General features: G+C 60.8%; 4 protein-coding genes across 4 annotated transcripts; 3 read left to right on the forward strand and 1 right to left on the reverse strand.

Moving 5' to 3' along the window:
- Window positions 1-1,095: 1,095 nt before the first annotated feature.
- Window positions 1,096-3,045, forward strand: PAN0_015c5130 (uncharacterized protein; the record flags this gene model as incomplete). Its single annotated transcript, XM_014799440.1, has 1 exon — window positions 1,096-3,045. One exon carries the CDS (start codon window positions 1,096-1,098, stop codon window positions 3,043-3,045), a length of 1,950 nt encoding a protein of 649 aa, XP_014654926.1.
- Window positions 3,046-3,132: 87 nt separating this feature from the next.
- On the reverse strand, window positions 3,133-4,177 carry PAN0_015d5131 (uncharacterized protein; the record flags this gene model as incomplete). The annotated part of the gene is made up of 2 exons (XM_014799441.1): window positions 3,133-3,864; window positions 3,932-4,177. 2 exons carry the CDS (start codon window positions 4,175-4,177, stop codon window positions 3,133-3,135), a joined length of 978 nt encoding a protein of 325 aa, XP_014654927.1.
- A 512-nt stretch (window positions 4,178-4,689) lies between these two features.
- PAN0_015c5132 (phosphatidylethanolamine N-methyltransferase) lies at window positions 4,690-5,409 on the forward strand (the record flags this gene model as incomplete). The annotated part of the gene is made up of 1 exon (XM_014799442.1): window positions 4,690-5,409. The coding sequence occupies one exon, from the start codon at window positions 4,690-4,692 to the stop codon at window positions 5,407-5,409; it is 720 nt and encodes a 239-aa protein (XP_014654928.1).
- Window positions 5,410-6,784: 1,375 nt separating this feature from the next.
- On the forward strand, window positions 6,785-10,567 carry PAN0_015c5133 (protein kinase C1; the record flags this gene model as incomplete). The annotated part of the gene is made up of 2 exons (XM_014799443.1): window positions 6,785-6,790; window positions 6,863-10,567. The coding sequence occupies 2 exons, from the start codon at window positions 6,785-6,787 to the stop codon at window positions 10,565-10,567; spliced, it is 3,711 nt and encodes a 1,236-aa protein (XP_014654929.1).
- Between the last annotated feature and the right edge of the window lie 810 nt (window positions 10,568-11,377).

An 11,377-nucleotide genomic window follows, 5' to 3' on the forward strand; every position in this document is an offset into this window, starting at 1 on the left:
GCTAAAGCTTCCCCTCTCCTGTCCCACCTACCGCTGTAGCTGCTACCATGAACATATGGCCTTTTCGTTCTTGGATATGCCTTCACATTGTGTGCACGCTATCTGACATGATTAAGAGGTGAACTCCCAGCTTCAACGCAAGCCGCGCAACAATCCCTGCCTCTTCTCCTCCCTCTGCAGCTTCATTCGGACTCGTCACTTACTGCAGCTCGCGCGAGCTGGGGCGAAAAGGCATCCTTCATTCAATCATTCACATCTCTTTTGGATAATTTGTGTGCGTTGTGTGACATGAATGCGAGACGGCGTGTGTGTGTAAGAGCTGGCCGACGGTGAGCAGCCGCGAAACGCTTTTCGCAATATTGTTAGATCCTCAGGCTGGTCTCGTAAGCCATCCGATCCCGAACGGTCAACAGCGCGTTTCCGATCCCGACGCACACCTGCATGCACAGAGCTGCCGACGTCCATATTGTTCTTGGGCCCACCGTGCATGGCACAAGCGGCAAACATCCGCAACAGATGCAACGCTTTCAAAACTTCCGGACTTGTAGGCGAGGTGTTGGCGAGTCCAACAAGCCTGGCGCCACGTTCTGCTGGTCCGGCAGTTGGTTCAGACGCGGGGTGCACGTGAGACAGTGCACGTCCGCCTCACCTGTGCACCGAGCCTCGCCCGTGGGATTCTGAGCTTTGTTTCGAACCGACCAGCAGCGGCCTCTCTTCTTTCTTCTGCGCACTCCGATCATCCCATCCCGGCGCCGGGAGTCCGCCTTTTCTTCACCCCACTCCGAACATCCATCCATCCAGCCATCCCCAGCCATCGGGAGCAGGCTCGCTGCGCACAAAGCGTCGTCGGGTTCGGGTCCTCTGCCTTGTCTTCATCCTTTCTCCACTTCAGCACGGGCGCTCGAGCGAAGTCGGCTCGAATGCAGCTTTCCACTCCACACCGCTGATGAGCTAGGCCCAGCGCGCGCTCCCCACGCATTCCACCCAGACCGCTGGAATCCCCACCCCCGAGCCGCCGTCGACCAAGCTGCAAGGCGGTCAGAGCGGTGACACGCCGAGACCAGACGCTCCGCAGCGTCTGAGCGAGCTTCATCCATGGAGCCGGCACGCACCAACCGCAAGGTGCTCCCCAACTACCTGCTCGAAGACTACATTCCTGTTCCCGACTCCAAGCCGTCCGCATCGTCGGTCGCATCGGGCTCCCACGCGCACAGCGATGCGCAGCACCACGCCGAATCCAGCACGCGCGGCGAGAACGGTGCTGCTTCTGCAACGCCAAGCGAAGCACCGGACGAGGCGCTAGGGTTTCTGCCACGTCGCAAGAAGCTGCGACAAGCGTGCGTCTATTGTCGTCGCTCCCATCTGGTGTGTGAAGAGAAGCGACCATGCCATCGCTGTGTCAAGCGCGGCATTGCAGATCGGTGTGTTGACCCGCCACAGGACGGCAAGCTGGACGAGGGAGCGCAAGCCAACGGCAATGCCAATGGCAACTCGGGCAAACAAAAGCCGCAACACTTGTCGCCGGCGTCGTCCGCCAACGGCGAGGATGCAAACGAAGGCGCAGATTCGACTCCGGACCGTGCATCGGAGGCACAGCGGGGCAGCAAGCGAAAACGCAAGTCGCATCCACTCAAACCCAGCGTGGCGGCCCCACCACCAGAGCACGATGGAAAGGGCCATCAGCCCCCCTTCTCCATGAACCACGCCGCTGCGCCGGAGCAAGCGAACTTCAACGCGGCTAGCGCCCAACGTCACGTCATGGCGTCCACGCTTGCTCCTGAATCGGCAGCGACGTACGCGGGTCTGCCCCTTACGATGCCTGTGTCCGCGGCCGCACCAGCACCAGTCCCAGCACCGGCTCCAGGGCGGAACGCGCCATCGCAGCTGCTGCAGGGACAGCCGATCTTTCAACCGCCGTCGTCGGCCGAGCTCGACTCGCTCTTCTCGACGTACTTTTTTGATGTGGCGGATTCGTTCAATGCGCGTCCGGGAGCGCCTCATCCAGGAGCGCCGGGACATCACGGAGCGCCTCCGACGGCGGTGGGTGGACACGCCATGTTTGGATCGCACCAGCAGGCGCATCCACAGCATCATATGCATGCCATGTCGAGTGCGCATGCTTCGCATCCGGTAGATACCGGACTGCAGCCGACGCAGCCGCATTTTGATGCAGGTGTTGGAGGCGCACACGACCCAAGGGTGCCGAGGCATGCCATGCCGGTCGGAGGTGGACCAGGAGTGCATCAGCAGCAGCCGCTTTCTTCGCGTCCTTCGCACCATGGCGCGGCACGAATGCCGGCGGATGCCGAGGACAAGTCGATCTTGGACGCAGCGCCGAATGCACTGCCTACCCATCATGGTGCCGGTGTGTTTGCAGGCGCCGATCGGTCGCAGCAAGGCGCGACGGAGGACAAGGAGGCCGTGACACGACAGAGGCCCGGTGACGTGTATGCGCCGTATCCGTACCGCAAGGGGTACGCGTCGTTGATGCGATACATGACGGAGCAGAACTGGTCGCAGCAGTCGATTCGTTCGGTGGAGGCGGCGTTGTCCAAGATCCGGCGGCTGTGGTTTTCTCTCGAGGACAACATCCAGCCTTCGAGCATGATCCAGCTGCAGGCCGAGTGGGCGGGCAACGTGCGGTACTATTCCGAATCGGTGCTGCCGTTTACGCCGGTGCCGATGGTGGTGTGCCGCAAGGCTGGCGAGGTGTACGCATCCAACGAGCTGGCGCACGAGCTGTGCGGGCGGTCGCGAGACCAGATGACGGGGGGCAAGCTGTCTTGCTACGAACTGATGACCGAGGCGTCGGCGTCCGAGTTCTTCCGGCTGTACGAGTTGGCGGTGGGCGGCGACCACGCGGAAGACGGCAGTTACGTGCCGACGGTGGGAAACACGGCGCCGCTGTACTGGAACGCGGACATTGTGCGTCCGAACGCGGATGGAACGGCGAGCGTGCGACGTACGCGCGGGGTGTTTGAGATGAAGATTGCGCCGTGCGGGTTGCCGTCTCTGCTGGTGTGCTGCTTTGTGCCGCTGTCATGAGCGCATGGCATGGACCCGAGCTTGCGTGATAATGTAATTGTACCAACCAATGTCGATTGTATAGAGTGTGTTTGGCTGGGATGGTGCTCAGAACTCGAGGATATCTGGCTCATCGGGCAGGATGACGATGTCGAGACCCAAATTGGTGTGCTGATCAACGCTCAAGAGGTCGATTTGGCCGAGAGTGTGTTGCTGGCTTTCCACAGGTAGCCAGTGTGCCTCGTCGTCGCTGTGGGGCAGGTCAGCGATGTCGAGCTCGGGCGTTGGATTGGCGGGGCGTTGGTGAGCCATTCGCTTGTATGCTGACGGCGATTCGTGTGCGGGAAAGACGGTGTGATCGAGACGAGTGAGAAGCGTTGACAAGCACGCTGTAGCAGGCGAAGAGTCTATCGCTTCCAACCGAGTGAGGACTGGGGCGAGCTTGGCTGGATCTGCGGCATTGTGTGCCAATGTCGAGAGCGATTGGGCGATAGTGACGATGAGCGGGTCTACCTGGACACGGCGCTGTCGCCACCAGCGGTGAAAGAGGCTGGCCGAGAAGGAAGAGGTGAGAAGCGTCTCGACTATGATGCGCGAGGTGGCACGATGGACGGCGTCTCGCAAGTGGGTCGAGAGCGGTGTCTGTTGTAGTAGCAGCGAAAGAGGCCATGGTGGGTCGGATCTCGAGTCAGACCAGTCGAGGCGCACGAGGGTTTGGTGGCGGTAGGAAGCGTGCTCGAAGGTGGTGCTTGGGACGAGTCTCAGTGTCAAGGCTGCCTGCTCGAGCTTCGTGTGAGAGCTTGTGGAGAGATCTGCAATGTCGAGCCAGCCATGGCGAAGCTGCATCCGACCAAGCGGTCAGTCGAGCAAAGGATCAGACAGGGAAGAGAGGAGCATGAAAGCTTACCGACTTGATCTGTTCGAGCATAGCACGAGCGATGGCGGAGAGGTGTTCGTGGCTCAGCTCAAATCGAGGATAGTGTGAAGAAGTGGCAGCGCCAGTGAGGATAAGGTGATGGCCGAACTCATCTGGCTTAGGCTCGGTAGAGAGTTCATCTGCGCTCGCGATGGACGAGAGCGATACTCGAACGGCGACGCCTAGCTCGCTTTCGAGTGTCCAGCAGTTAGATTCAGGGGCTGTGGTGGCTGCCATGCTTATGCTCATAGTTCAGGGCAGTGCGTGTGTCTCGGCGGGCGTAGGAAGCAAGGACTGAGGCGGGGGCTTTAAATGAAGGTCAGTCGAGGCTGGCTCAGCAACAAGCACATCGGCACACAGACGCAGCGCAACGAGAGCGCAGAGTCGTGATGAGTGATGATCGAGCTGAGACGGAGGCAAGCCGACGATGGCGAGATGTGATGGACTCGGCGAGATCTGACGGCTGGCCCGATGTGATGGCTCATGGCGCAATTGAGCGGCTTCTTTCTACAGTCACGCGTGTGACAGTCACATGCATCTCCAGAAGAAGCTCGGTGCAGCATTCCGAAAGTGCGGCAGATCCGAGACCAGTGCGGAGAGTGCGGAGCTGGTGCGGAAGTGCAATTTCGTCGGCCACCGCGGCGTGGAGGCTTCCGAACGCTTTGCTGCGCTGCTTGAGCTTCCTTCCTTGTTGTCATCCCACCCTCATCGTGTGATCTCTTTCGACCCTCTGTCAAAATCCTGCAAAGATGGCCGGACTCTTCTACAAGTCGCCTGCGAGCGCCTACGTGGTGCCGGGCGTGGTCGACCTGACGCAGCCGTCGCTGTGGATCGCAGTGGGCAGCATCTGTTTCAACCCGCTGTACTGGAACATTGTGGCGCAGAACGAGTACCATCGCAAGACGATCACCAAGCTGCTCGGCGGACGTCGCTACCTCGGCTGCTACCTGCTCGCCGTGTCGATCTTTTCGCTCGGGATCGTGCGCGACCATCTGTACAATCTGGCGCTCAAGGATCAGCCTACGCATTCGCTGCTGCAGCAGTCGTGGGTGAAGCCGGCGGCGGCGGTGCTGTTTGCGTCGGGCAACGTGTTTGTGCTGTCGTCGATGTACGCACTGGGCGTGACGGGCACGTACCTGGGCGACTACTTTGGCATCCTGATGGAGAGCATGGTGACGGGCTTCCCGTTCAATGTGATGGCCAACCCCATGTACTGGGGCAGCTCCATGAGCTTTGTCGCCGTGGCGCTGTGGTTCGGCAAGCCTGCTGGACTGCTGCTGAGCGTGCTGGTGGTGATCGTGTATGCGATCGCACTGCGCTTCGAGGAGCCCTTTACGGCCAACATCTATCGCCAGGCCGAGAAGCTCAAGAAGGCCGAGGCCGAGAGGCAGGCGCTGCTCGAGAGCGACGGACCGGCTTCGGGCACGCGCAACCGCAACAGGCGCACGCCCTCCAAGCCCAAGGCCTGAGCGGCCTCCCCAATGGCTCGTCGCTAGACACTGCCAGCGACCTCTAGACCCTTCAACAGCATCTCAAGACGTCGCGCACTTTGTCTCCCTCTTTGCCCCCCCTCCCCCCCCCTCTTTTCTCTCGAGCTGGCTTTGCGATCGCATCGCCGGCTCTTTCATTCCACACATACCCGATCCTAGACCTTCGACGTTGGCCATACTAGCCGTGCGGACGATAAGGATCGCCCCTGTATCACTCAACGTGTACTTGTACCTTTTCTCCAAAATGCTCGCAATAGCTCTTCATCCTATGCTGCGAATGTGAGTGTGGTCTTGATCCGTGCTTTCCCGCAGGCTGGACCCTGGGAAGATTGTGTGATTGTGCCAAAAGGCTCAGGCGCGGGTCCGCACCGTTGACGCGTTCACGCGCCAAAAAAAGGCCGCATTGCGCTGGGGCCATGCACGCCAACCCACCTTTGCCCCACCTGCAAGCAGATCACTGACCCCACTCAAGACGTCGCTCGGCAGCATTGCAAGCGTCGAAATATCACCATCACGACGGTCGACTATATGCATTGGACAGCCAAGCAAAAGCGGAGAGTGTGTGTGTTATGGGCGGTGTGAGATGTGGATGACCCCTGGGAGAAAAGGGGCAGAGCAGCGAGTCTCCAAATGCACCTTGGCTCGGTGTACCGCGGCGCTGTGAGGCAAAGAGAGGGAAGAGAGAGCGAATTGAAATGGCAGCGCAATCATAATATTAGCAAAAAGCATCGATCGCATTTCAAATCTGGCCAGACAGCCAAACAGCGAAACAGCACAGCCCTTTTTTGGGCATTTTCCGCGCTTTTTCGCGCTTTTTTCCGTGGGTGGTTGTGGGTGTGGGTGTTGATTTGGGGAGGGGGCAGCAGATCAGCCAGCAGTGGCAGCAGCGGCTGGGCCGAGTGAGTGAGAGAGTGTCGTGTCTCAGCAAGCGCATCTGATCCGAAGTCAGCCTCGGGAGCAACCCCCTCTCCAGCGCCAAATGTAGTCGGGCGTCACTCTCTCTCTCTCAGAGCAACGCGCAGTGCAGCGGAGGTAGTGATGGGCAGCGCTCGCTCGACTCTCCTTTCTCCACCACCGCCCTCCACCCTTTCTACACCTCCATCACCACCACCACCTCGCTTCGTCCTTGCTCTCGTCGTTGTTGCCTCTGCCAGCACGCACAGCCTCGCTCTTCCACTGCACCCGCGCCATCCCGCACCGCGCCTCGATCCTTCTCACCCGACCAACGCTGAGATCCCACCGATCCAATAGACATACAAGCCGGCTTCGCTCTTGGCCCCGTCTCTCTCGCCAGTCACTTCTCGTCTACACTCCCATCTGACGCGATCTAGATCGCCTCGATCCACCCTTCACCATGGCTGTAAGTATACAGCTTCCACGCTCCTCGCCCAAGTTGCGATGAAACTCACCACCTTCTTCATCTCCTCTCTAGGACCCCTCCGATTCCAAGGTCGCCGAGGTCTATGCTCGCATCCAGACCCAGCGTCGTATCATGGAAGGCAACCAGGCACTTCGAGCCGCCACCACCAATCCCGAGGTCATTCGTCAGGCCGAGTCCCAGATCCGCGAGGCCCAGCGCAACATCTCCTACCTCCAGGAGTCCATCAACTCGCTCAAATCACGTCGCGCCAGCGGCGGGCCCGGATTCCGCACAGACAGCCCCACCGGCTCCTCCACCACCGCAGATCCCAGGCAGAGCTACGCCTCGTCCAAGACAAGCACAGGCGCAAGCTCCATCAGCGGCAACCGTCCTTACCCAACAGACAGCAGCTCCTCCTACCTCGGATCCAACCCGCCCTCCCCCGCCGTCAACCCTCGCCGATACGATGGTCGTCCGCTTCCCTCGGCGCCCGACTCCGGCGTCGGCAGCGCCGGCCCTGAAGGCTCGTACGCCCAGTATGCCAACCAAGGGCCCTACGGCGCAGCCTACTCGCCCAACGGCGGCCCCGAACAGTGGCAGCCCGCCATGCACCGCATGGGCACCAGCGCAAGGCGCAACTTCACCAATCTCGACTTGATCAAGGACGACACCCCGCACACAACCGCAAAGATCTCGCGCATGCTCCACCAGCTCGAGTTCAAACTCCAGATCGAAAAGCAGTACAAGCAGGGCATCGACAAGATGGCAAAGCTCTACCAGGCAGAGGGCGACCGCAAGAGCCGCAACGACGCAGAGTCAAAGCGCATCGAGTCCCAGTCCAAAATCGTCCTCCTTCAGCAGGCCCTCAAGCGATACAAGCAGCTCCACGTCATGGAGGAAGAGGAGGACAACGCAAGCCCAGAATCGGTCGAAAACCGCAAGCAGAACCTCCGCAAGCCCCTCTCCGGCACCCTCCAGATCTCCATCCGCAGCGCACGCGACATCGATCACTCCCCCGTACCCCGCAACACGCGCTCCGTACGCGAATCCACCGTCGTCATCAAGGTCGAAGATACGCCCCGCGCACGCACCCATCCCAGCCGCAACGAGCGCTGGCAGGAGGACTTTGAGATCGCCGTCGACAATGCAAACGAGCTCGAGGTCACCATCTATGACAAGGTCGGCAGCGCCCATCCCATCCCCGTCGGCATGCTCTGGATCCGCATCAGCGACATTGTCGAGGAGCAGCGCAAGAAGAAATTCGGTCAGGTCCCCGACGCCTCCCAGCACGGCCATGGCCCCAGCGAAGGTTGGGTCACCGCCGACAGTGTACAGCCCAGAGCTGGCGGCGGCCCCTACGCCGCAGCTGGTCCCGCTCCCGGCGGCGGTGTCGACGGCGCATACAACGGCCCCGCAGGCGCTCCCGTGCCCAATGGCCCCAGCGACGGCGTCGAAGCCTGGTTCGCCGTCGAGCCCGCAGGCGCCATCTACCTCCACCTCAACTTTATCAAGCAAAACGTCCGCAAGCGTCCCTACGACGCGCGTCTCGGCCGTCAGGGTGCATTCCGAAAGCGCAAGGAAGACGTCGCAGAGATCAACGGCCACAAATTTGTCTCGCGACAGTTCTACCAGGTGCTTCGCTGTGCCCTCTGCGGCGAGTTCCTCCTCAATGCTGCCGGCAGCCAGTGCGAGGACTGCCGCTACGCCTGCCACAAAAAGTGCGCACAAAAGGTCGTCACAAAGTGCATCTCCAAGAGCAACGCAGAAGCCGACCGCGACGAGGTCAAGATCAACCACCGCATCCCGCATCGCTTCGAGCCCATCACCAACCTCAGTGCCAACTGGTGCTGCCACTGCGGCTACATCCTCCCACTCGGCCGCAAGAACGCGCGCAAGTGTTCAGAGTGCGACATCACCTGCCACACCGACTGCGCACACCTCGTGCCCGACTTTTGCGGCATGTCCATGGAGATGGCCAACCAGCTGCTCAGCGACATTGAGACCATCAATAGGGTCAAGTCGTCCGCAAAGACCCAGCAGCAGATCCAACAGCCGCCTCCTCAGCATGCGCAGCAGCAGCAGCAGCAGCCTTACTCGGCCGGCAGTGCGTACAACGCCAACAGCGGCGCCATGGCCGGTGCGCCTGTCGGCCGCGTGACTCCACCGCAGCTGCCTCCGCTTGCGGGCACCGGTCCCGACGGACGCTTCACTTCGCTCGAAAAGCAGACGCAGCAGATGTCGATCAAGCAGGATGCGCCGTACGCGTCGCCGAACAGGATTCCGCCGCCCTCGACCGAGCAACAGCAGCGACTGGGCGCCGGACCCAACTTTGGAGGCCGTCCAGCGCCGCCTCGCATGCAGGACGGCATGTCGCCTTCGGCGTCGGACCCGCGTCTGGCCGACATGTCGCGCCCGCCTCGCCCCCTGCCGCAGCCGTCGGGCTCTGGCTCGCCCATGCAGACGCCGCCGCCGCCGGCCAACAATATGTATGGCGCGCGTCCTCAACCTCCATCCGGCTTTGCTCAGCCATCACCGTCGTCGCAGCAGCAGCCGCCGTCGCAGCAGATGCACGGCATGCTGCCGCCCTCAGCATCTGTGCCCAACGCTGCCGTCAAGCAGCAGCAGCAGCAGCCGCAGGCGATGCCGCCCGCACAGCAGCAGCAGCAGCAGCAGCAGATGCCTCCGCCGTCCCAGGGACCCGGCTCGGCCCTTGTGCCGCAGTCGGCTGGCGCCGCCGCTCAGCAGCCGCCTCGCATGCTGCCGTCGTCGCGGCGCAAGATCGGGCTCGACGACTTCAACTTCCTCGCGGTGCTGGGTAAGGGTAACTTTGGTAAAGTCATGCTGGCCGAGGAGAAGCGATCGGGCCACCTATACGCCATCAAGGTGCTCAAGAAGGAGTTCATCATCGAGAACGACGAGGTGGAATCGACCAAGTCCGAGAAGCGCGTCTTCCTCGCTGCGGCGCGCGAGAGGCATCCGTTCCTGCTCGGCCTGCACTCGTGCTTCCAGACGACGACGCGCGTCTATTTCGTCATGGAGTACATTTCCGGAGGCGATCTCATGCTGCACATCCAGCGCGAGCCGTTTACGCCGCGTCGCGCCAAGTTCTATGCGGCCGAGGTGCTGCTGGCGCTCGAGTACTTCCACAAGCAGGGCATCATCTACCGCGATCTGAAGCTGGACAACATCATGCTCACGCTCGACGGACACATCAAGGTGGCCGACTACGGTCTGTGCAAGGAGGACATGTGGTACGGCAACACCACTTCGACCTTCTGTGGTACGCCCGAGTTTATGGCGCCCGAGATTCTGCTCGAGCAGCGCTATGGGCGTGCGGTGGACTGGTGGGCGTTTGGCATTCTGATCTACGAGATGCTGTTGGGCCAGGCGCCGTTCCGGGGCGATGACGAGGACGAGATCTTTGATGCGATTCTGGAGGACGAGCCGCTGTATCCGCTGCACATGCCTGCAGACTCGGTGTCGATTCTGGAGAAGTTGCTGACGCGCGATCCGAGCAAGCGGCTGGGATCGGGTCCGACGGACGCGGACGAGATCAAGAGCCATCCGTTCTTCCGGGACGTCAATTGGGACGACATGTTCAACAAGCGCGTCCCGCCACCCTTCTGCCCGACGCTCAAGAATCCCAGCGACACCAGCTGGTTCGACACCGAGTTTACCTCGGAAAAGCCCACGCTCACGCCCGTGCACTCGGTGCTCAGCGCGCAGGACCAGGCCGAGTTTGCCAGCTTCTCCTGGACCGCGCCGCATGTCGTCTAGGTCGTTCCAGAGAGATAGTAAGATTTTCATTGTTCTTTCCGGCAGGGGTATGTTGTGTAGACTTAAGTTGAAGAAGTGGATATGGTGGGGTAGCGCCGAGGGATAAGCGGCGGCTGCAGGGGCGGCATGTAGTTGGACAGAACGGTTGCGACGGGTTTTGAGCAGGACGATATGGGTGGAGTTGGGGGAGGCGAAGGGTGATGAGCAGGGCTCGATGTTGCAAGGCAGCAATCACAAAGTGTAAGCAGGACACCTTTTGCGCGTTGATGTGCGGAAGGAAACCACGCGCCAACTTTGCGACACGCACATCGACCCTCGAATTGTCTCACACACTCATCTTGGAAGCCGGGCTTGTCTTTGCTCTTTTTGGCGGTGCCCCCAAAGAAAGTGCGGGGGGAGGAAGCTGAAGAATGCCATCAATATCGGCGTGGCAGGGCGAGATTGGATTGCAACTCATGCAGGATACAGGCGAAAATTCGCACGTTGGTGAGGCCGCAGGGTAATGATCGACCTTGGCAGTGGAATCCAAGTTAGATGTCACTTGTGTCGTCGCTTGGCATGTGGTCAATGGTCGAACAACGGTGTCGCCTCACCTCTTGCAGTTGGGGAGGATGCTGCATACGCTCAGCTTCGTCCCCCGCAGCTTGTGCGCGATCAACGTCCAAACCAGCAAGTACCGACGCCATTCAAGTGTCGATTCCGGCCTGATGCCGTGCTCTCTTGCACAGCCGTAACTGCGTCTCTTCAGAAGCAATAAGCAAAGATGCTAGCGGTAGCCTTGCAGCATCGCACGAGAACACTTTCACCCCC

Source organism: Moesziomyces antarcticus (assembly GCF_000747765.1).
Source record: "Moesziomyces antarcticus DNA, scaffold: scaffold_v10015, strain JCM 10317, whole genome shotgun sequence".
Taxonomy (NCBI): domain Eukaryota; kingdom Fungi; phylum Basidiomycota; class Ustilaginomycetes; order Ustilaginales; family Ustilaginaceae; genus Moesziomyces; species Moesziomyces antarcticus.